This window comes from Callorhinus ursinus, unplaced genomic scaffold (assembly GCF_003265705.2).
Source record: "Callorhinus ursinus isolate GAN/ISIS: 27379988/994484 unplaced genomic scaffold, GSC_fseal_2.0 scaffold15, whole genome shotgun sequence".
NCBI classification, from domain to species: Eukaryota; Metazoa; Chordata; class Mammalia; order Carnivora; family Otariidae; genus Callorhinus; species Callorhinus ursinus.
Window position 1 is genome coordinate 1538920 of NW_027397077.1, and position 24508 is coordinate 1563427.

General features: G+C 56.7%; 1 protein-coding gene across 20 annotated transcripts in view; it reads left to right on the forward strand.

Moving 5' to 3' along the window:
• MAST3 (microtubule associated serine/threonine kinase 3) overlaps positions 1–24508 on the forward strand; it is a 38490-nt gene that overhangs the window by 8961 nt on the left and 5021 nt on the right. For 3 of the 20 annotated variants that reach the window (XM_025884839.2, XM_025884829.2, XM_025884835.2), the window contains exons 3-23: positions 7876–7964; positions 8044–8116; positions 8297–8317; positions 8844–8958; positions 9369–9529; positions 9714–9789; positions 10077–10286; positions 10377–10478; positions 10734–10866; positions 12418–12479; positions 12883–12968; positions 13809–14017; positions 14688–14826; positions 18580–18712; positions 18941–19106; positions 19656–19757; positions 20423–20545; positions 21409–21518; positions 22433–22569; positions 23275–23519; positions 24020–24226. In XM_025884839.2, the coding sequence (XP_025740624.2) occupies positions 7876–7964; positions 8044–8116; positions 8297–8317; positions 8844–8958; positions 9369–9529; positions 9714–9789; positions 10077–10286; positions 10377–10478; positions 10734–10866; positions 12418–12479; positions 12883–12968; positions 13809–14017; positions 14688–14826; positions 18580–18712; positions 18941–19106; positions 19656–19757; positions 20423–20545; positions 21409–21518; positions 22433–22569; positions 23275–23519; positions 24020–24226 (2699 nt within the window). Of the gene's footprint in view, positions 1–5194; positions 5424–7875; positions 7965–8043; positions 8117–8296; positions 8318–8843; positions 8966–9368; positions 9530–9713; positions 9790–10076; positions 10287–10376; positions 10479–10733; positions 10867–12417; positions 12480–12882; positions 12969–13808; positions 14018–14687; positions 14827–18579; positions 18713–18940; positions 19107–19655; positions 19758–20422; positions 20546–21379; positions 21519–22432; positions 22570–23274; positions 23520–24019; positions 24227–24508 lie in introns of those variants that run through there. The other 17 variants (XM_073900978.1, XM_025884830.2, XM_073900976.1 and 14 more) reach the window with 16 other exon arrangements.

A 24508-nucleotide genomic window follows, 5' to 3' on the forward strand; every position in this document is an offset into this window, starting at 1 on the left:
CACACACACACACACACACACACACACACACACACACACACACACACCCCAAGGCTGACAGTTCACCATGACAGCCCGATGCACTGAACTGGGCAAAGTGGTGTAGGGAGGAAGAGCCAGCTTGACTGGGTGCCAGCTCTGTACCAAATACCTTCTGTTTCCTCCACAACCCCGTGAGGGAGGTGCCCTTCCTGACCCCATTTCTCAGCTGGGGAAGCCGAGGCTCAGAGAAGAGACACCAGTTCTCCTGGTTCAGTACGTCTGGGGACTAAGTATCAGGGCCAGCATGGCTGCCAGCGTCTACTGAGGGTTTGAGCCACCCTCCGTGCCTGGCGCGTCTCAGGGTCTCACCCCCCCACCACAGGAGGGAATATCAGGATTATCATGGGCTCTTCGCACAGCTTGGGAAAAGTTCAGGGAGACGACAGAGGTGTGAGTCAGTGATGTCTAGAATTCGAGGACCCGTTAATCATTTATACCTTAGTATGAGTGAGCTGCCTAGATTCTTTCCACAGACCTTTAATGGGGAGAAGAGAGAACAATTTGGAGCCCACACTGGGTGCTGGGTAACAGTTACCTTCATTAAGTGGGCACCTACTGCAAGCCAGGTGCAAAGGGCGTAGCTGTGACCAAGACTGACATAGCCCCTCCTTCAGGGGGCTCTCAGTCAGCTCTCAGGAGGTGGGCAATAAACAAGTGAGTGGACAAACAGGATACATTCAGATGGTGACCTCTTGGGGGAGGTGGTGTTTTGTTTTATTGTATTTTATTTTAAGATTTTATTTATTTATTTGACAGAGAGAGCACAAGCAGGGGGAGCTGGGGAGGGAGAAGCAGGCTCTCCACTGAGCAGGGAGCCTGATGCGGGGCTCGATCTTAGGACTCTAGGATCATGACCTGAGCCAAAGGCAGACGCTTAATGACTGAGCCACCCAGCCGCCCCCAAGATTTTTTTTTTAAAGATTTTATTTATTTATTTGAGAGAGACAGAAATAGTGAGAGAGAGCATGAGTAGGGAGGAAAGGGAGAAGCAGACTCCCTGCCGAGCAGGGAGCCCGTTGCGGGGCTCGACCCCAGGACCCCGGGATCACGACCCGTCCCGAGCCGAAGGCAGACATTAACCAAGTGAGCCACCCAGGTGCCCCAGGACCAAGATTTTTAAAGCCTCTGTGGCTGCTTTGGGGAAAGAAAGGTCTGCTGGGGGCAGGTGACAGTAATGGAGGTGGCAGAGTCAGGGAGGTGGCTAGGACAATATCCGGGTAGGAGATGATGGGGGCTGGACCAGGTCGGGGTGTCCAGTGGGAGGCAGGGATTGCTCTACACCCTATTTAGGAGAGGAGGAAACTCAGCTCTTAAGAGTGTGTTGTCCAGCGGCACCCTGGGAGAGAGTATCAGGCCAAATCTGACACTGACTCCTTGGCCTCTACCCTCCCGGGAGTTACCGGATGAGGGGAGGGACCTGTTGTAAACAGCTCAGCCAGTTTTAACCAGGAGCAAATGGAGGCAGAGTGTTTGGGGCTCTGAGCAGAAAAAGCCTCCTCACCCACCACCAGAGGGCAGCAGAACCACATCACTTTGGGCCAGGCAAGGAAATGGGTCCCTGCCTCCCCTGTCCCAAGCACCCTAGGAATAAGCCCACATTTGTTCCCTCAGCTGCTGAGGCCCCGTGAGTCTGGCCCCTGCGACCCCCCACCTCCTCCCTGTCTATCTCCCCATCTGGCTCACGCTCCTCTAGCCATGAGACTTCCTGGGCTGCCAGAACACAAGCTGGTCCAGTCTCAGGGCTTTTGCATGTGCTGCCCCTCAGCCCAGAGCTCCATTTCCTCCTTTTCCTCCTTTCTTCATTTGTCAAGTCTCTATCAAGCCCCCAGATAAGAAGCTTTTCCAAACCACAGCCCCCCATTCAGGGTCTCCCAAGCCCCAATTACATCCATTATGCCTGTCCATTTCCCTCATGGACACTGCATCATGGGTGTGATTTCCATGTTTTCTTGTGTGATTATTGGGTTGTTTTTCTCACCCAGAGGCTTGGGAGCCCCTTGAGGACCAGACCTGGATCTGTCCTCTGTCCTAGGGCAGGGCTTGGTATACAGCAGATGCTCAGTTAATGCTTGTGGCATGGACAAATGGGAAGTAGGTAGGAGGGCTCTGCCTGGTGGTGGTGGTGGTGGTGGTAACTGAAGAAGGGCGGGAGGTAACTGAAGAAGGCCACGAGTTTGGCCCTCTCTGACAAGATCGCAACAGAAGGCATTGTCAGAAGAGTGTTCCCTCTGAGGCCTTGAATGCCAAAGATGGGAAGAATTTGCATTTTTCTTTCCAGGGTACTAAAAACCACACAGCGGACGGGGCTGGGAGGGGTGCAGACAGTACATGGGCAGGTGGGAAGGGCTGGGGTGGTCAGACCAGGAAAGGGTTGGGGGTAGGGGGGTAGGGTTGTGTACGCTCACGGCGGCTTTGCCATTTACACAGTCGTTAGCACAAGTAGAAGGGGGCAGATCCTGAGTCGCAGACAGGGTTAAGATCTGAGCCCTCGGAGAGGGATTCACCCAGAAGTGTGGTTTTGCTGTAAAAGCAGTGAGGAGCCATGGAGGGTGTGTGAGCCGGGGAGAGACAGGATCTGGTGGGCAGTGGGCTGGTGCCAGAGATCAGTGGCTCAGCCTTTCATGGGAGGCCTTTGCCGCGGCCACAGGCACTCTGGATTGTCAGCTGCAGCCCTGTTCTGCAGAGGAGGAAACCGGGGCCAGATGGGTGTGGGAGAAGTGGCTGCTGGGGATGCCAGAGCCGTGGGCTTAATGGGGGGCATGTAGGCGGTGCGGGGTGCGGCCACAGCTGGGATTGAGCGGGGTAGTTCCTTTCCTGACTGCGCAGCAGTGTGTTCCTGGCACACATGGCGGGGAGGGTTCGTGGGCACAGCATGTCAGCATAGGGTGACATGAGACCATGACTCTGTCCCTCCTTGGGTCCCCAGACCTGTGGGATCTTGCATTCCCTGCATGCAGGAGGCCCTGTCCCTGGCCTGTGGCTCAGATGGAATACCTAAGGGTCAGAAGTGACCGCTTCCCTCCTCCCTTCCACATCTGGCCCCTCGGCAGGACCCATCCATTGGCCTCCAAACAAGTCCAGAATCTACCCACTTTTCTCCACAGCTTCACCCTGGTCCAGGCCTCAGTGTCCCCCCTCCCAGACCCTGTCACAGCGCCTCACTAGCCTCCTGCCGTCTGTATTCCTGCCCGATAGCTCCTGTTCCCCATGGCAGTCACGGGGGGGGTGGTGACAATTCAGATCACGCTCCTCCCCTGCTCTCACATCCTCCATGGCTCCCCATTGCTTCCACTGTACAACTGCACTTCTCTTGCAATGCACAAGGCTTCCATGGTAAGCCCTGCTGGCATCTTCCCCTCAGTCCTGTCTCAGGGCCTTTGCCGAAGCTGTGCCCTCTGCCTGGAACACTGTTTCCATGGCTGGCTCCTCTTCCTTCTCAATGTCTCGGCTGGCCATAGTGTCACCTCCTCAGAGAGGCCTCCGGGCTAAGGTCATCCTTTGCCGTTGTTACCTCTTTCCTTTCCTTCCTTGACTTCAGTGTTCGAAATTACCTCGATCATTTCGTTGTTTCCAGGTTACTCTCTGCCTCTTCAACCAGACTTGGGGCCTCTGAGGACGGGGTCCTCAGGGTTTAGCACAAGGTCAGGCACACAGTAGGTACTCAATAAACGTTGAGTGAGTGAATGACCAGATATGGGTGTTTGAGACCCAGGCCTGGGGGACCTGGAGATGGAGAGCATTCTGGGGGACACACCCAGGAGATACCTGAGAGTGACACTGGCCATGAAGATGGGGTGGGGAGTCTCTTGAGAGACCCGAGAAGCAAAATTGTGGCAAGAGGGTTGGGGAGAGTTAGGATTACACACCAGGCAAGGGCACCTCTCTGTGCCTTCTCTTCTCAGATGTGGGATCTGGGCTTCAGCATCAGGCCTCTTGGGTTGGTTCCCAAAGTGTCATGTGGCCTGTGAAGGGGCCACCGTTAGGGTGACACTATCCCTGCCTTCTGGGACTGTCATGAGAGGAAGAAGCATTAGTTCACTGCCTACTGTGTGAGGCAGTCCTATCTCTTTTTTCTTTTTTGTTTTTAAGATTTTATTATTTATTTGACAGAGAGAGACACAGCAAGAGAGGGAACACAAGCAGGGGGAGCGGGGGAGGGAGAAGCAGGCTTCCTGCTGAGCAGGGAGCCCGATGCGGGGCTCGATCCCAGGACCCTGGGACCATGACCTGAGCCGAAGGCAGACGCTTAACGACTGAGCCACCCAGGCGCCCCGAGGCAGTCCTATTTCTGTGGTGAGCATGTACTGTACTCCCAGCACCTTCTGTCCCTCTGATTTGATTCCATTTTCATGAAGGGACATCTCTAGATGGAGAAGCAGAGGCCTGGAAGTTAGCCTGACACTAACATTTTTCAAACATGTATCAGGCACTGTGGGTGCCACCTTGCATCTAATTCATGTAATCATCCTGTCAACCCGGTTCCCCTCCCATCTTACAATTGAGAAGACAGTCGTGAGAAGTTAAATTAGGTGTCCGCAGAGTCCTGACTGTAGCCAGGCTGATGGCCTTTCCATCACATAGACAGGCAGAGCATGTCAGATGCTCTGACTCAGTTTGTTAAACATGCTCTTTCTGGCAGTCCAGGGCTGGGAGATGCTGGGACCCTTGGGAAGACAGAGCCAGACACAAGAAAAGGCTCCCTGGGAGAGGGGACCCTGGATTTTGCCAGGCAGGAAGGACGTTCCGAGAAGTGGAGCCAGCGTGGGCGCGGTAGCATGAGCCAGGCCAGGCCGTTGGATAGTTCTCAAGTGCCACACTCAGAATGGGTTAGCACGGGGGGGAAAGAGGGAAAAGGGGACGTGAACAGATTTACATTTCAAGGGAAAGGGGCCAAGTTCCACGGCCTAACCTACCGGGCGCCAACGCCCCGCCCCCGCTGCTCGCATCCCTGGCAACGCCCCGCCCCTCCGCCCGCGGCCCTGGCAACGCCCAGCCCACTAGCCAGCACGCGGGTCCACCAGCCTCGCTTCCGCGTCGCTCGCCCCGCCCCGAAAGGCCCCGCCTCCGAAAGGCCCCGCCCCCGCGCTCTCCGGGGCGGGGCTCCCGGCCGCGCTCTGGGGCGCGCGCTTCCTTCTCGTCCCCTACCCCCAGCCCCGCGGCGCGCACCCTCTGCCCCGCTCGGCGGGGCTCCCGGGGCCAATCCGGCCGCGGAGGTTCGCGCCCCGCCGCCGCCGGCTGCGCCCCCGCGCCTCCCGGGTCTCGGGCGGCGGCGGCGGCACAAAGAGAAGCAGCATGTCCGACCCCAGCTACTGGACGGCGGTGGCTGCGCCAGGCCACCGGAGCCGCCTTGCCAAGGGCGCGCTGCTGCAGCGCTCCAAAAGGTAGGGGGCACCGTGCGGGCAAAGGCGCGGCGGCCGGCCAAGCAAACACGAGTTGCCAGAAGTACATCCCGGCGGCGTGGCGAGGGCCGCTGTGTGTGGCGGTAGGGGGAAGGGGGTGGACGCTTTGGGATCAAGGTACTCGCTAGGGGCCCAGACACCCTCCTTTCGCCCTGTTACCCGGAGTTGGATGTCTGCCTGCCGTGGTCGCAGCTAGGGTGGTGACACAGGAAGCAAGGAGTTGGGACCGAGTCAGAATTCGAACCCGGGTCCCTAGGCCTGGGCAGACCTGGGGAGGATCTTCTTGGAAAAACTAAAGCTAGTCTGTCCCCGGGGCCCCGTCAGCGGAAATATTGTTTCAGAAGCAGATATTTGCTGCACGAGGCTGGCGTGCAGGTGCTGTGGCAGAAGTGGGTAAATCGGGAAAAATACTGGGTTTAACCACAGCAAAGCCTGGCCTGTCTTGGAGTCTCTGTTTCCCTTTCTGAAAAGCAAAGGCCCAGTAAGGGCTGTGGACTTTACAGGACTTGGGTCCAAATTCCAGCTCAGCCACTGCCTGGCAGTTCCTTAACCTCTCTGTTCTTGTTGGGGCATTCCTAGAGGGGAGCACAGGCAAAGGCGGGGCAGGGACAGCAGCTGCTAAAGGACCCCAAATACTAGGTTCAGGGCTTAGACTCTTCTGCGTCCTGTGGAGTAACAGAGGGCTTAGGGGCACCTCAGGGATCAGGTGGGGGCAGCTGGCCTCAGGCCAGTGTTTTCTGCCATATTCTCACTCTGTGTTGTCCCACATGGGTGTTTATTGAATGGCCAGGCAGCTTCTCAGGGTCATGGGCCTTCTCTAGGGAGGGCTGAGCAAATAGTGGACACTTGACCGATGCTCGGCAAGTGAACAAATGACGCCCAGGTTCCCCTTTGAGACCTCAGATATGGCTTTGTTTTCAAGAAGGCCCCACGTGAGCGCAAGAGGGAGGTGGGCCAAGTGTTTCCCCAAGGCTGCTGCTGTGACAAATGGTGCAGTGTGGGGCTGAGGACCCAGATGAGGCTGGGAGAGGATGTGGGACTGGCGGCTATATGGGTGAGGGGGGGTGTTGGCAGGAAGTTTTGCAGGAACCTGTGGGTTTCACTTTTGCTTCTGCACATCAGACTACAGGACAGTTCCCTGCGGCTGTTGACATCTGTGGCCTCAGTTTCCTAGGCTGGGAAACGGGTGCAGGTGATCTCTCCCACCTCTGGGGCTGTTGGGATAGGCAAACAGTGACTGACTTCACTGGGGAGGCGTTGCCTGCCCCCCCACCCCCGGCTGTGCGTCCCAGGCCCTGCAGGAGTTGTGGGGAGAGAGACGACACTTTACGTGCCCACCGCAGTCTACCCAGTGCTGGGCCCAAAGTTGAACACTGTGTATGTAGTTCATCAAATCTTCCCGGTGCCTTGCAAGGTATACAGATGGGGAAACTGAGGCTCAGAGGGCAGCTGCACCTGGAGCCGTGGACAGACTGGATCCCTCCCTGCCTGTCTTGTTGCCTTGGTCGGTTGCTGACCATGCTGTCCCGTGCCTTAGCCTGCACTGTGCCTTCTGCCTGGGACACCATTCCTGGCCCCGTGAGGCCCTGAGGTTTCAGCTCTTCCTCTCTGAGCCACTGAGCTGCGTTGGCGGCTCAGAGTATGTGGGCTGATGCTCTTGTCGAGAGCAGCCAGAGCTGTTGCTGGGCGACCGCACCAGGGAGGGAGGGAAGACGGAGTTGCTCTCAATTTCCCTCTGCCAGGGCGGGGGGCTGGGGCTGGGGCACAGGTGGGAGAGGCTGGGCCAGGGTGGGGGTGGCCTGGAAGAAGGGGCCTGGGATGGAGGGAGGGAAACGCGTGGGCAAAAGTTAAGTAGGACGGGACTTAGCTGCAAGATGCTGACTTGAGGGTTTTTAAGGGTCATATTGGCATTTTGGGGGGGTCCGGGGGAGGAAGGTTGCCGAGACATTTGGGGCCGTGGGCCTGGGAAGGGGTGCATGGGATGGAGTGGGGACCTGCCTCAATTCCCAGTGGGCTCCAGGGTCCTCTCCACCCTTTGCCTTATTTGTCAGTCCTCCTGGCGGTGGGCATGGCATAGGCAAAGGTGTGGGGGTGGGATCGTGAACACAGAAGCGTGAGAAGGCGAGCCAGGGGCTCCTGGCCATGGGCAGGGTCCATCAGGAGGCCGGAAGTGCTTGATGCCGCCATCGATAATAACCACCATAATCTTAATAATAGGTAATATTTGTCAAAAGTGGCTATCCCAGGCCCCAAAGGCTGAGCTTGGGGCCCTGTGGGCATCCAGCTGGGACCAGAGTGGCAGTGGTCACACCTAGCTTCTCGTCCTGCCGCAAAGCCATATGTATGGTCATATGTGTGCTCTGGCCTGGGCACGCGGCCCTCTGAGCCTGGAGGCCTGGGCCAGCGCCTGACTCCATCCCGCCTCTCCCAACAGCTGCCGTAGTGGGAACCGCAAAAGCCTCGTGGTAGGAACGCCCTCACCGACCCTTTCCCGGCCCCTGTCTCCGCTCTCCGTCCCTACAGGTGAGTGCGGGAACAAGCATGCAGGGGCGGTGTCCTGTCTTTACCCCCTCTGACTCAGTGTCCCCCACCTCCTCCCCAGCAGGCAACAGCCCCCTGGATAGTCCTCGGAACTTCTCAGCCGCATCTGCCGTGAACTTCCCCTTTGCCCGAAGGTGAGTGGTCACTGGCTTTGAGGGATGGTGTCAGCACAGCTGGTGAGGGGACAGGCAGGGGCATGTGCTTGGTGGCTGGGCCTGCCTCCTCATTCACTTTTTCCCCTCCCCTATCCCCTGCCCCCTGGTGGTCTCTCCCTCTGGCTTCTGCCCCTGGCAAACATGCACGGCCTTCTGCAGCCACATCTCGCGCGTGGACAGGTAATTTCAGGGAGCCCTTGGGGAGGAGGAGGGCACGCCTTCCAGTCTAAAAACCATTAACTCACTAAAAGTCATGAACTCATTTAATAACAGCTGGTGAAGGACCTGTTGTGTACTGGGCGCTTAAATGTCACTCATTCACTCCGTAACATTTATTCAGTACTTGCCATGTGCCATACCCTATGCTGGAGGTCTAGGAAGGGGAAGCTGGACTCTGGCCTTTGGGGAGTCCTCAGTCTGGTGGGGGTGACCAGCATGTATCCCAGCAGCTGCAACTCAGAGAAGTCGGAGCTTTGATGGGGTATGCATTGGCAGCTGGGTCAGGGAGGACTTCCTGGAGGAGGTGTCTGAAGGATGAAGAGAAAACACATAGCGGACTTGTTCACCTTGAATCTCTGTTCTCAGCCTTTTCAGAAGATTCTTCCTCCAACAGGGCCAGGATCTGCCAGCCATGGTATCTGTCTTTAGTCCCCACAAACCATGGGGGCCATGCCTTCCTTCCAACTATTCTGGTTCTCCTCTCTAGGGCTGACGGCAGAAGATGGTCCCTTGCATCCCTCCCATCTTCTGGCTATGGAACCAACACGCCCAGCTCCACCGTCTCGGTACCCACAGTCCCACCTTGGCCAGCAGACAGGCGGGTGCGAGGTGGGGCGGGACACGTCTTTGGTTTTTATCAAGGTGTTGGATAGTTGTCCAGTCAGCCAGCATCCTGGCTGCCCCCTTTGTGCCCCATTCTGGGCAATGTATGGGTCACTGAAAAGACCCAGCCTCAGTCCCAAGGAGCCCCCAGTCTGGAGGACACAGACATCCTCATCCCGTGGGGTTAGTGCCTGGCCAGAGGGAGTCTTGGGGTTACCTAGGGTGTGGGCAGGGAGGCTTGCTGGAGGAGGGGGCATCAGAGCTAGGGTTTTGAGGGATACATAGGAGCCAGGCAGGAACATATTGCCATCCAGAGACCAGCAGACAGCCTAGGCCTTGACGGGTAATGCTGGGGTTCTGGCTTTGGCGCTGACTGTGAACTCGTGGCCCTGATACCCCCTCCTGCCAGTCAAGCTCATCCTCCCGGGAGCGCCTCCACCAGCTTCCTTTCCAACCGACGCCGGATGAACTATGCTTCCTGTCCAAGCATTTCCGCAGCTCAGAGAGCGTGGCTGACGAGGAGGGCGGCCACCGCTCACCCCACCTTCGCCCCCGTTCCCGCAGCCTCAGGTGGGTCTTGACCTCTGACCCCAGCCCCTCCCTGGGCTGGCTTTGGGGCCCACATTGTGGCTCCTCCTCTATCTCTGCCCCTGACCCTGTCCAAGCCTGGCCTTTGATCCTTGACCCTCCCCTGGACTGGGTCTCTGGTCCCATGTCACAAGCTGACTGTGTGTCGTCCACCCCCCACCCCCAGCCCAGGACGCACAACAGGGACCTTCGACAATGAAATCGTCATGATGAATCATGTGTACCGGGAGAGGTTCCCCAAGGTGGGCAGTGCCGATGGCTGGACCGGCCCTAACTCCCCTCCATGTTGTTGTCCCTCCGTGGCATTCTGTCTTCTTGGCTCTATGCCCCGCTCTGTCCCATTTCTGTCTGTCTCTGTCTCTCTGTCTCAAGCCACCCCTCCCCCAACCTAGGCATATTGCTTCTCCCCTCCCCCCAGTTCTCTGACCCCATCGTCACGTCTCTCCCCGTAGCTGTGTCTCTTGCCCCCACCTGTGTGTTGCTCCCCAGCCCCCTCCAATGACCAGGTTGCCCCATCCACCCTGCGCAGGCTACGGCACAGATGGAAGGCCGTCTGCAGGAGTTCCTGGCTGCCTTTGCGCCCGGTGCCCGGCTGGCACTGGCCGATGGCGTCCTGGGCTTCATCCACCACCAGATCATCGAGCTGGCCCGCGACTGCCTGGCCAAGTCTGGAGAGGCACTCGTCACCTCCCGTTACTTCCTGGAGATGCAGGAGAAGTTGGAGAGGCTGCTGCAAGATGTGCGTGGGGGGAAGGGGGGAGGTTTAGGGATCCCCGGGCAGGCCAGGGCCCAGGACCTGCAGGTGACGCCAGTACCCACCTGCCCCCAGGCCCACGAGCGCTCAGACAGCGAGGAGGTCGGCTTCATCGTCCAGCTTGTCCGGAAGCTGCTCATCATCATCTCGAGGCCAGCGAGGCTCCTTGAGTGCCTGGTGAGTCTCCGCACACGGCTGGGTGATGGTCCTGCTCAGGTACAGGAGACAGTGCCCCTGGGGTAGAGGTTTGAGAGGCACACAGGGCACCTCCAGGCTGGGCTGGGCTTCTTTCCCCAGGGAAGGGTCAGGCACTGAGACTTGGAGGGGAGAGCTGGAGCCGCCCCTCGGGCTGCTCCGGACAGAGGGAACAGCATGTGCCAAGGCCTGGAGGTGAGACTGAGCCCCGGCTGACCAGCCTCTCTGCACCCGCAGGAGTTTGACCCCGAGGAGTTTTATCACCTGCTGGAGGCTGCCGAGGGCCAGGCCCGAGAGGGCCAGGGCATCAAGACGGACCTGCCGCAGTACATCATCGGGCAGCTGGGCCTGGCTAAGGACCCCCTCGAGGGTGAGCTGACAGAGGAGTGGGAAGAAAACCCAAGGAGAGGCTGGGGCAGAGCTGTGATTCGAACCCACGCCCGTCGACTTCACAGCTGCCATACTGTCCTTCGTCTGTCTGGGGCCCTGCCCTCGGCCACTTGCGGGGCGCACTGTGGGAAGGTGCACTGGGGTTCCTGCAGCAGACAGCCACACGCCAGACCCCCCGACTCGCCGGGGCCTCCGATGCCGAGTTAAGATGGACCAGGGAGCTACCATGAGCAATAGCATTGCTATTATCTCATGAAATACTTTCCCGATGTCATCTGGCTGCAGCCCAGGAGGTAGACTCGGAGTCAGACGGGGTGACCTGTGGGCTGGACCAGGCTGGTCAAGAACTCCCCCAGACAGCTGAGGCAGGAGAACTGAGACGTGGTACTAGGGGAACATCGAGCTTGGACCTGGCCTGGTCCAGGTGTGGTCACAGGTGGCTCTGGTGAAAGGTGGATGTGTAAGCTGCGTGCTGGTAGATGGAGAGGTGACCAGGTACAGATCTGGGGAAGAGAGGCAGTGAACCAGGCAGGGGGAAGGGTGAACGCAAAGGCCCTGAGGTGGAACCATGCCTGGTGCGTGGGCAGAACAGCGGGGAGGAGGGGTGTGGCTAGAGCCAAGGAAGGGGGGAAGCTGGGAGGAGGCGATGGGGTTGGCAGGGCTTTGCACTGGGGCCAGTGTCTACCCAGCATCATTGCTGTGTTAACCCTGGGACCGAGCTGCCATTGTCCCCATTTAAAGTTGGAATGACTGAGGCTCTGGGTAGATGAGGTTGAGCAGGGAGGGGTTCAGACCTCGGTGGGCCCAAGGCCAGACCACTTAAAGATTTGCTGTGTGGCCATGGCTGTGTTCGGCTGTCCAGTGGATATAATGCAGGTGGCGCTGTGGGTGGCCCCAGGGTCAGAGGAGGCAGAAAGTGGCCACGCAGTTGGCAGCTGAGACTATGGGGCAGATCATCTATTCAGTGCCCCCCCCCAGGGGACCCCACTGAGTAAAAGGGGCTGCATTCAAACCCAGGCCTCCCTCACCCGTGAGACTCCACTGTCCCATCCCAGCTCTGTCCCGTGACTGTGAGACATTGTCTTTATTGCCATCATCATGGCTCATGTTCATCAACCACTCATTCGGGACCACCCCTCTGCCAAGCCCTAGGGCCAGAAAATGGGGGGGGGGGCTCCCTCTGGGCCACACCCTAAACTGAGGAGGATATTAGGAGCCAAAACCCAGAGGGCCCATGTCACAGCCTGTGTTAACAGGTCCAAGGCTTGGAGCCAGGATGACAGCTGCGCCGTTCAGAGGCTGGGCTTCCCACTGGTGCTTCTGGAAGGTTCCTCAGCCATTGCTTAGTCTGGTCTCCTGGGTTTGGCCAAGACCTGGACGTCGTAGGGGCTCAATGATGGTATCATGGGAGCTGGTCAGGGAGGCACCACGTCCCCAGCCCAGGATGAGCCTTGGAAGCTGTGTGAAATCTCTGGGGGATCGAGGGGCAGGGCATGGAGGCCCCATTTGAGGCTCCTCCCTTGTCTTACAGAGATGGTGCCTCTGAGTCACCTGGAAGAGGGAGGACAGCCTCCAGCACCTGAGTCCCCGGAGGTAAGTCAGAACTTTGATGCTCCCACCTGTCTTGTTCTTTTCAAGGTAGACCAGGAAGCCATGGGAGGGCCTGGGTTTGGTGAGGTTTTGCATGTAATAGGTGCTTAATAAATGCCAGACTTTAGGGAGAAGGTAAAGGCAAGTGAGACTACTCTGCCATGGTGTTTGGGCAGGGCCAGACTGTAGGGGGCACCGGAAAGGGGAGTTTTGGAGGATGTATAGGAGTTTTCTGGAAGGAAAACATGACTTGAGCCAAAGCTCAGAAACTCAGAAGCTGAGCTGGAGAAGTTTGGAGGGAGGAAGTAGCATCAGACGCAAGACCCAGTGGTTGGGACTTGAGGGAAGGGAGAGCCTGGCCTACCCTGAGGTGGGGCAGGACCCCTGACCCCTCCTTGCCCCCTAGAGCCGTGCCCTTGTCGGCCCATCACGGAGGAAGCCATGTGAGAACGACTTCGAGACCATCAAACTCATTAGCAACGGGGCCTACGGGTAAGTCCTCAGGTCCCCCATAGACCCATTTCTCAGATGCCCATGGGGATGACTGAGGTCCAGGTGGCCCCTGAGTGTGGAGATAGGAAACTGAGGCCTGGCGAGGGAAGTAGAGATGCAGTACAGCCAGGCCAGAGCCTCAGACAGGCTCATCCATGGTCTAGGCCGTTACCTGCCGCAGGTACAGAGAAGTGTAGGCTTTTCGGGACCACGCAAGGAAAAAGATGGCTGTGCAGCGGCAGGGGCGTGCAGTGAGCATTATCTTAGTGCCACTTTGATGGATTTGCGTGGAGGTGGTGTGGGAGGGGGAGTCCTGCACAGCATAAGACTATCCAGTGGGGGGACTAGAGAGGGGGCTTATGAGTCTAGGTGATGTCACTCAGCAGCGTGGCCGGGAGTCTGGGTCAGACTGCTCCAAAAGGCAATAGTGCCTTGGGGTCTTCGTAGCCCGCAGGGTTTATCTTACGGATGGCTAGTCCGAGGCAGTTTTACTAGATACACAAACTTGGCAAGCTCTAAATGGTTCAAAATCTGCTCATTTCAGCTCTACATAAAGCGATTTGAGCCTGGTGCCGGGGGGCTTTTGAGCTAAAGGGTCTCCATCTACTGTGAAGAAGTAACCTAGGGGCCATCTTTGCCTTCTCGATGTGACACCAGGGAGGGGCAGTTTAGACCCATAGGGGGGCTGCTTTCGGAGAGGGGCCGGGGAAGGAGAAAGGGTGTCCCGGATGTAGGGCACAGCACAGGCAAAGGCCTGGCCGGTTGGGTTCTGGGCCCACGCCAGGCCCCACTGCCTGCGGGGGCCTCAGTGTCCGGCCTCAGTGACCCCGGCTCCCCCAGGGCTGTCTACCTGGTGCGGCACCGAGACACACGGCAGCGCTTTGCCATCAAGAAGATCAACAAGCAGAACCTGATTCTTCGCAACCAGATCCAACAGGTCTTTGTGGAGCGTGACATACTCACCTTTGCCGAGAACCCATTTGTGGTCAGCATGTTCTGCTCCTTTGAGACCCGGCGCCACTTGTGTATGGTCATGGAGTATGTGGAAGGTGCGGTCACGAGGGCTTGTATGCCTACGGTGACGGGGAGCTCACCCTCTACCCAAAAGATAGTCCATCCTTTGACCAAGCTAGGGTCTGCTCTGTCCTCCAAGGGGTCCCAGCCTGCCTCGGGGGACCTTCAGTCTGTGGTGCAGGGGCCCATCCTGGGGGGTTGGGGCCGAGGGAGCTGAAGAGGAATGTGAGAGTAGGATCCTGGGGGATAGGGTAAGGATGGACACCTTTGGCAGGGGGTACTAGTGAGCAGAGGCCTGAAGGCCAGAAGGAAGAGCAGGGAAGGGAGGGAGGTGGGGGGTGGAAAGGCCGGGATGGTTGGAGGCCAGGGAGAGGAGTTGTGGGAGCAAGTTTGCCGTTTAAGAATGAGCAGGCCCTTCAGGTGAGCGCGGCGGTGTGTGTTGATCGAGGTGCTTCTGTGCAAGGAGAGGGAACGAGCACTTAAGAGGCATCACCTGTGTACAGGGTAAGGGACTGCGCCCTTACGGAGCTGCTGTCCTTCCAGGGGGAGAATCAGGAGTCGAGATCTGCCCTCCCTCCTGCGCTGCTTGGTCCCCACCTTGGTTCGGTACAGACCGGGGACGTTTTGCAGGAGGTTGGAGTGGTCTTGGAAGCCTGGGGCGAGGCTATAGAGCCCAGGGCCTCTGTGCATCTGTGCTCCCCACAGGCGGCGACTGTGCCACGCTCCTGAAGAACATGGGCCCACTGCCTGTGGACATGGCCCGCATGTACTTTGCCGAGACGGTGCTTGCGCTCGAATACTTGCACAACTATGGCATCGTGCACCGTGACCTCAAGCCTGACAAGTGAGCAGCCTGGGGCCTTGGAGCGGGGGGGGGGGGGGGGGCGGAGCAGGGCCTCTGATTGGGGTCTGGGGGCTGCTCAGAGCCCTACCTGTCTGGATTCTGCTGGCCCCTGAGGCCCCTGGTGACAGGAAAACACAGAATAGTGGCATGTTGGGCACCCGGTATGTACAGAGGAGATCAGGTACTTAATAGGCACCTGTTGTATGCAAGGGAAGGATAGTACATTTTTTTTTTTAAAGATTTTATTTATTTATTTGAGAGAGAGAGAATGAGAGATAGAGAGCACGAGAGGGAAGAGGGTCAGAGGGAGAAGCAGACTCCCTGCTGAGCAGGGAGCCCAATGTGGGACTCGATCCCGGGACTCCGGGATCATGACCTGAGCCGAAGGCAGTCGCTTAACCAACTGAGCCACCCAGGCGCCCAAGGATAGTACATTTATGGAGGGGCTGCCAGGCAAAGAGAATGTGCCCTTTAGGTTGCACAAAATATACAGGGGAAGGGACTGTGCGCTCAAAGAGCTGCTGCTCCAAGGGGAGAGAACGTGCACTTAGGAGGCACCATCTATATACTGGGAGCAGGGATATGCCCTTTGCAAGACCTTACATGTGAAGGAAGGGACTGTGCATGTCTTGAGCACCTGTCGTATGTTCGTGCAGGCAAGAAAGGAAGAGAACATGTTTATCGAGAGCCTCGGGAGGTTTATTTTACTCTAGCACCTAAGAAGCACCTACTGCATGCCGGGTCCTCTATGGGTGACTGTAAGATACATGTGTGAATGATCCTTCATGCTTTGTAACCCCTACGTAATTTGCAAGGCATTCTTGCCTGCATTAATTGGCACCTGCTATTTATGGAGCCAGGGGCTGTTCTTATATCAAGTGCCCTGTGGATACCAGGCAAGAACCTCGAGTTTCTCGGGTTCTGGCCTTGTGGAGGTGTGAACAGAAATGTCGAGAGCCTGCATGTTTTCAGGCATCTTGCAGTTTGTGAGTGGCTCAGAAAACAAAGCAGATGGGTATTTGGCAGCTGCTGTATACCTAGACATGCTTGTTTTCAGGAACCCAGATGGCAGTATGACTAACTCCTCTCACAATGATGACCCCTTCGGATTTATAAAGCACATTTTTTTTTTTAATCTGGTGCGTAAATTCATGGGGCACCAGCTTTGTGTAAGGTGATTAGAGCAACAGTTATTAGGCAATGGCTGTGTGCCAGGCCCAGAACACTTCAGCTGCCTTTGTATTAAAGTTTTTGTTTTGAGAGCAGCATTGAGCACCTACTGTCCCTTTCTCAGATGAAGATACTTGCTCTGTGGAGGTGTGAACAGAAGCATTAAGAGCCCTGCCTGTTTCCAGGGCATCTCGTAGTTTGCCAGCAGCTCAGAAGATAAAGTGTGTATTTGGCACCTGTTGTATACCTGGACCTCTGTGTTCGACACTCTAAGGATGCCCTGTGCCCAGCAGAACTCTGTGGATCATCCTAGAGTGGGGTGGGGTCTCCTGAGTGTGTCAGGTTAAACCCCAAAGCAGGACCCGCCCCTCCCAGGTTCAGGACCCTCATCTGCAAAAAGGCTCAGGCAAGTGTCCAGCCCCAGAGGGCTCAGGGAGGTGGGCACACATAACAGGTGCTCGAGAAAAAAAATTTTTTTTCACTTTGGAAGATTTCAAATACATCCCGAAGTCAAGAGAAGGTGCATTCATTTGCTAGGGCCATCAGAGCAAAGTAGCATGGACTAGGCAGCCGAAGCCACAGAAGTGTGTTCTCACGGTCCTGGAGGCCAGGAGTCCAAGATGAAGGTATCAGCAGGGCTCCCTCTGAAGGTGCCAGGGAAGGATCTTTTCCAGGTCTCTCCCCCAGCTTCTGGTGATTTCGTGGCTCATGACAGCATCGCTCTGGCCTTCACGTGGTGTCCTCCCTCTGCATGTCTGTGTCCACATGTCCCGTTTTCATAAGGACACCAGTCCTATTGAATGAGGGACCACTGTATTCTAGGGCGTCCTCATTTAACGAGTCACACGACCATCCTCCCTCCAAATTAGGTCATATTTGTAGTTCCCGGGGGTGAGGGCTTCCACATGGGAATTTGGAGATACACAGTCCAGCTCAGAACAGAAGGGTCCAGTGCCCCCGCCATCCACTCCCCACATCCATGCGGATCCTGCAGCTTCCAACACTCGCCCAGTGCTGCTTCCTCCCACTTCCAGCTCTCCCCTCCCTCCAGGCTGGGTAATTTGAAGCATATCCCCAGCATCATAGCATTTCATTTCTAAGAAGGAAAACATTTTTCTTAAATAGCTCATACAGTCGGTGTTCAAGAGGTGAATGTTTTTTAGACAGGCGTGTGCCCATAGGAACTCCAGAAGTATTGGCTGTCTTACCAGTGGATGGCCCCAGGCCTGCCTAAGCCCTTGGTTTTTGATATTTTATTTTTATTTATTTTTATTTATTTTTTTTAATGTTTTCTGGGAGCTATCTTTTTTTTTTTAAGATTTTATTTATTTATTTGAGAGAGAGAATGAGAGACAGAGAGCACGAGAGGGAAGAGGGTCAGAGGGAGAAGCAGACTCCCCGCCGAGCAGGGGGCCCGATGCAGGACTCGATCCCGGGACTCCAGGATCATGACCTGAGCTGAAGGCAGTCACTTAACCAATGACCTGAGCCACCCAGGCGCCCTTTATTTTATTTTTTTAAAGATCTTATTTATTTATTTGCTAGAAACACAGCGAGAGAGGGAACACAAGCAGGGGGAGTGGCAGAGGGAGAAACAGGCTTCCCGCTGAGCAGGGAGCCCGACGCGGGGCTCGATCCCAGGACCCTGGGATCATGACCTGAGCCGAAGGCAGACTGCTTAACCGACTGAGCCACACAGGCACCCCCAAGCCCTTGGTTTTAACTGCCCCTGGGGGCTACACCAAAATGGTTTTCCTCAGCTGATGTACACAGTAGTTGCTCAGGAAACGTCTCTTTAAAAATAGTGGCTACACATAGTAGGTGCACAGAATTATTTTTTTTATAGAGTCAAGTTATATATACAGGATGTGCCAAATAAAGGGTTTATCAAACAGCTTGGATATACACAGTGAGTTCTCTAGAAATGAAGCAGCCCGTATACCAGGAGGTACATAAAAATGTGACTTTATTAAAGATGTTCCATGTGGTTCTATCACCTCGCAAAACGTGTATGTACTTAAGCTGATGGGAAAGCTTGAATAGCAGGGTACATGGTAGGTGTCCAAGTTTTTAAAAGTGGGTCTCCGCAGGAGATGCACAGAAAGATTTCTGTATACATACTTGAGCACATGCTCAAAGTATGTTCATTGTTCAACAGGGAATGTAAACAATAAGTGTTTGCAAAGCGTTTAGTTTGTCAAAAAGAATGGACACATGTACAAACATATATTTTAGATCCACCCAGTAGGTGTTCAGACGTTTTAATGCACAGTGGGGAGACAGAGTGATTCTCAGGAAATTTGTATTTGAACAGTGGAGTATACAGTTGGTGCTCAGCAGCAACAGCAGACGCATCCAGTAGGTGCACCAAGATGTTTGCCAGATTTGAAATACCGCCCAAGACCTACTGGTTCTTGTGATAATGTGCCCGTGTTCAGGAAGCTCTTTCAGACCCCCTCCGGGGAGTGAAGCTGCCCTGGCTGGACCTCAGCCCACCTGGGGTGGCACCAAGTTCTGGGCTGGCATGAGCGGCCAGGCACCTTGGGCCCCCTGGCCCTGAGTGCACCACCCACCCGCCCACAGCCTACTCATCACCTCACTTGGCCACATCAAGCTGACCGACTTTGGCCTGTCCAAGATTGGGCTCATGAGCATGGCCACCAACCTCTACGAGGGCCACATCGAGAAGGACACCCGGGAGTTCGTGGACAAGCAGGTGTGCGGGTGGGCAGGGGGCTGTGGGTGCGGGACCGCCTCCCTCTGTCTGGATCCTGACCCTCAGGACATGGGGAGATTTTGCAGCACAAAGGAGAAGATAAATTGCCCCCCCTCCCCCATAATTCTCTCCACCCCTGTGCCCAGCCTGGCCTTGACCTCTCCATCTCTCCTGTGGCCTCTCTGGAGTTGGAGGCCACCCTCCTCTTCCCCATTCTGCCTGACCCAGGTGTGCGGGACGCCTGAGTACATCGCGCCCGAGGTGATCTTCCGCCAGGGCTACGGGAAGCCAGTGGACTGGTGGGCCATGGGTGTTGTCCTCTATGAATTCCTGGTGGGCTGTGTGCCTTTCTTCGGAGATACCCCCGAGGAACTCTTTGGCCAGGTGGTCAGTGGTGCGTTTCCCCCACCATGGCCGCGGTTCGAGTCTTGGCCCCACTGGGGCTCTGGGCAGCAGCCCCCCTACAGGGTGCCTAGCCCCAACCAGACACTGGGGACATGGCCAAGGGCAAGACAGACAGTGAGGGAGATCAATAAGCAAATTACCGAACATCAGGTACAAAAAAATGCCAAGAAAAAAAAGCAGGAAGATGGGAGAGGATGGGGTACCAGATTGTGGTGGGGGCTGCCTTAAATAGGGGGTCACGGAGGCCTCACTGAGGTGACAGTGTGAGCACAGCCTGAAGGAGCGAGAGGGAGCCACAGAAGTAGAAGAGGGGTACAGCCCTGGTAGGGGGGTACAGCCAGAGCAAAGGCTGTGGGTGGGACTGAGCCTGGTGTGTTGAAGGAACAGAGGAGGCCGACGGCTCGGTGTGCACTGAGTGAGGGGAGGTGGTCGGAGGTGCTACGAAGGGCTAGCCTCACCCTCTCACTCCCTCTGCTATTTTATTTTATTTCATTTTATTAATTTAATTTAATTTTTTTTTCCCCTTTCCTCATTTTAGATGAGATCATGTGGCCAGAAGGGGATGAGGCCCTCCCAGCTGATGCCCAAGACCTCATCACCAGGCTGCTCCGACAGAGCCCACTGGACCGTCTGGGCACTGGTATGTGATTGGGGCAGGGTGGCAGGGGGGTGGGGAAGCAGTAACTCGAGAGGCTACATAGAGGAGGGGGGATTGGGGCTGGGGTTTTGAAGGATACATAGGAGTTCACCAGGAGCTAACAGGGAGCTGGGTCTGATGCAGACAAGAGGCACTGAGGGTGAGTATGGGAGCCTGCAGGGTCATCATGGGCTGTGTCCTAAGGTCCTCAAAGGCCCAGCCCAGTGGATCCCACTGTTCAGGTTTCCTTAGCCACCTAATTAATGGTTAAGGGACTGAGACTCTTGCAGCAACCCATTACACAGCCACTACAGGTCACGTTCATGATGAAGCCTAGCCACTGGAGAGGACCATAGGGGCTGAGGCTGGGGAACAGGATACCTTCACACAGTCGGTCTACTCCATGGAGTAGAAATACGTGGAAAAGGCCTGGGAAGGAAGCCCTCCTAGGGCTCTGGGGTTTCTCCGGGTGGTGGCATCTCAGAATCCAGCAGAGGCAAGAGCAGGGCCTGGGTTCTAGCCCTGGCTCTGTCCCTCTTCAGACTCTGAAACAGCAGCTGCTCCCCTCGCCATCTTTATGGTTCTGTGTTGGCCAGGTTTGGGCTCATAGTTGACCCAGAGGGCAGTGGGGACAGGGAGCTGCAGGGCTGAGCTGGGCATGTCTGTAGGTGGCACCCACGAGGTAAAGCAGCACCCCTTCTTCTGGACACTGGACTGGGCTGGGCTTCTGCGACACAAAGCTGAGTTTGTGCCACAGCTTGAAGCCGAGGATGACACCAGCTACTTTGACAGTAAGTAGGGGTTAAGGGGGCGGACTCTGCTGTCCCACATTCGCCTGAGATGGGGTGGGGTGTCTGCCGGGGTCTCCACCCAAGCGCCTCGCCCTGAGCCTGGAGCTTCTGACTTCCTGAGCTTTCTGAGAAATTAGAGCATGTCTGCTGGTAGCTGCCCACCCCACCCCACCCCCCTGGCTGGTTTCCTTGCGCATCTGGGGTCAGGAGGCCACAGCATCCTTCCGGATTGCAGGAGGGGAAACCGAGGCGCTGAGTGTGGCAGACCCTTGCCTGGCATCCCTAGCAAGTTCAGCCTCCTTAGTGTCCAGCCTTGACCAGGCACGGAGCCCTGTTTGTCACATAGAAGGGCGGGGCGCTTTGCTGGGCTTTGTGGGGGGAACCCCTCCAACACTGTGGGTGGGCTCAGACAACTCTTCCTCTGCCCACTTGGGGCTCCAGCCAGGCAGATGAAATGCCCTCGGTTTCCAGCACCTCCTCCAGACCTTGCTGTGCTTTTGGGCATGTCAGAGGTCCTCTCTGAGCATGTCTCCTCTTCTGTAAAATAGGGAGCATCCTTTTAAGATGCCCAGTATTACCAACTTCTGGGTGACCCATCTCAGGGGTGAGGAGACTGAGGGTCAGACAAGTATTCCCACCCACGGTCCCGCAGATCGTAGGAATGCAGCTGAGTTGTTTATTGCCAGGTACTCACTCTGCCACTCACGCCTCCTGTGGTCCCTTAATACACCAGACATTGTCCCACCTCGATCCCTTTGCCCTGACAGTGTCTCCCCGCCTGGGACGCCCTCCCCACATCACCCCACAGCCCTTGCGGCCACCTGCGGACATCAGGTGGGCTGCACGTGCCTTTCCCTCCCCAGCACGTTCGGAACGTTACCGCCACCTGGGCTCGGAGGATGAGGAGACCAATGACGAGGAGTCATCCACAGAGATCCCTCAGTTCTCATCTTGTTCCCACCGGTTCAGCAAGGTGGGCCTGGGGCCAGACACAGCTAGCACTCAGGAAACACGGCAAGATGTTCACTGGGCGGGTGGGGGGGGGGGGGGGGGGCAGCGGGGTTCTACTTTTTTTTTTTTTTTTATTGTGGTAAGAATACATATAAAATGTACCACATTAGCCATTTTAAACTGTACAGTTCAGCGCCATTTAGTACATTCGGAATGTTGGACACCCATCACCTCTGTCTAGCTCTAGAACCTTCCCATCACCCCTGCCCCTACGAGCAGTCACTCTCCTGCCCCCCTCCCCCGGCGCCTGGCAACCACCAATCTGCTTTCTGTCTCTGGATTTGCTTCTTCTGGATCTTTCACCTAAGTGGAATCACACAACACGTGGCCTTTCATGTCTGACCTCTTCCGCTCAGCACAACGTCTTCGAGGCTCATCCACGGTGTAGCCCGTGTCAGAGCTTGGTTCCTCTTTATGGCTGAGTGATATTCCATTGCGTGGATGGGCCACACTGTATTTACCCCTCCGTTGATGGACATTAGGGGTGTGCCTGCATTGAGGTGCTTGTGAACAGTGCTCCTCGCTCACTGCTCACTTTAGAGCCTCACCAGCTTAAGCGCCTTCCTTCATTTATAATTGGATGAAAAAAACCTTCTGTGCTGCTTGCGGGCCTGAGACCCACGCAGAGCGTCCCGATCAGCAGCAGGAACCCCGGCTGTGGCCCCGTTGGTAGCCAGGGCCCTCTGAGCCTCAGTTTCTCCATCTGTACAGTGGGCTAAAGACTCTTCTGTTCTTAGGGATGTGGCGAGTATGGATAGAAGGAAATGACTCACAAGGAAGCGTCGGACTTATAGGAAGCATTCAACTAAGCCGGCTCTTCCCCAGGGTGTGGCTGCCTGTGTCCGTGTCCTTACTGTTATATTCTGTTGCTGCCAGGTCTATAGCAGCTCCGAGTTCCTGGCCGCCCAGCCCACCCCAACCTTCGCCGAGCGGAGCTTCAGCGAGGACCGGGAGGAAGGGTGGGAGCGCAGCGGTGAGGGCGAGTCTGGCCGCCGCTTGAGCGTGGAGATCAGGTAGGTGGGCTGGGGCGTGTGCGCAGAGGCAGCCACCAAGGCTGCTGGGAGGTGGGGACCACAAGGTCTAACGCTGGAGAAAGCTTCCCAGTGGCCCAGTCGAAAAGGGTCAAACACGTGGGCTGGCGTGTCAGAGCCCCACCGACGTGGCCCCCTGGCTTTGCACCCCGGACCACACTGTGCGTAGAGCAACTACGCCGTCATACTGTTAGGCTTTTGCTTGCCCTATTCCGGAATACCCTTTGCTAACGAACTCCTGTTCATTCTTCAAAGACCAGACTCAGCAGAAAAATAATCAATGTCCGCTAACGGAGGGGTGTTGGAAGCTGGGTTTTAGAAGACAGACAGAGGGGCGCCTGGGTGGCTCAGTCAGTTAAGCGTCTGCCTTCGGCTCAGGTCATGATCCCGAGGTCCTGGGATTGAGCCCCATGTCAGGCTCCCTGCTCAGCGGGAAGCCTGCTTCTCCCTCTCCCGCTCCCCCTGCTTGTGTCTCTCTGTCAAATAAATAAATAAAATCTTAAAAAAAATAAAAGAAAAGAAATTCTCTGGGTAGACAGAGGACCGAGCATGCTGAGGGAGTTCACCCCGCATTTACAAATTACCTCTGTTTCTAAGCTGAGAGTTAAAATATGGCCACTAGGGGTGACTGGGTGTCCTGGGGTGAGGGTACCTGGCAAGTGTGACTTTGGCTCTCCTCTGCTGCAGACTGAGGTCCTGGACATCCTCTGGTTCTTCCTGCCAGTCTTCTTCTTCCCAGCCTGAGCGGGGCCCCAGCCCATCTCTCTTGAATACTATTATCCTGGACACAATGCCCAAGTTTGCCTTCTCGTCAGAGGATGAGGGAGCCAGCCCAGCCTCTGCAGGCCCTAAGAGGCCCATCTTCATTCTGGGGGAGCCTGATCCACCCCCAGCAGCCACCCCAGTGATGCCCAAGCCGTCAAGCCTTTCTGGTAGGTGAGGTCCCGGATGGGAGGGATCGTATTGTAGAAAGTTTCCCAGAGGAGGGACTATTTGAGACGGGTTTTGAAGGCTGAGTAGGAGCTCTCCAGAGAGACCATTCGCTCGTCTAACAAAGGCTTTAAGATAGGAGAGGCCAGGGCTCCAGAGAGGCCTCAGGCCTCAGTGTCACTCCCAATCTAGGGGTGATACCCCCAGCTTCATGGGGTCAGGGTGGGACTGGAGAAGGGGATGAGGCTGGGGAGCTCTGAGAGGGGTGTCGGGGTCTGAGGGGTGGGGGAAGGCTTCTTAGAGGAGGGGACTTGAAGAGTGGAGCTTTCCAGGGAGAGCAGGGCAGGAAGGAAGTGTAGGAAGGGGGAACTGCCTGAAGAAAGGCCAGGAGGAGGCTGGACGGTGTACACGCCGACCGGGGAGGAAGGGGCTTTGCCTCCTGAGGGCAGGGGGCGGAGTGGCGAGAGCGGCCGGGCTGACCGCCAACCCTGTTGACCCCTAGCCGACACAGCTGCCCTCAGCCACGCACGCCTACGAAGCAACAGCACTGGTGCGCGACACTCGACACCGCGGGCCCTGGATGCTGGTCGGGGCCGCCGCCTCGGGGGCTCAAGAGACCCGGCTCCCGAGAAGTCTCGGGTCTCCCCCAGCGGGGGCCGCGTGCCCAAGTCTGCCTCAGTGTCCGCCCTGTCCCTCATCATCACAGCCGGTACCGCGCGTGGCCCAGCCTTGTCTTTGCTTGTCTGTCCACGTCTGTTTTGACCCCCGGGTTGGGGCCCTGCCACGGGACGGGGGAAGCAGCTAGCCCCAGGGAGAGCTGGGGGACTGGCATTTCCGGCAGAGGGCACTGCATGGGCAAAGGCCAGGTGAGGGGGCTATGCTGGGGGCATTGGAACAACAGGAAAGCAGCCAGAGTGATCAGCTTGGTGGGGGGGGCTGCCCTCCCGGCCCTGGTCCCTGCAAGGGAGTGACCCCCTCCCAACCCTGGTCC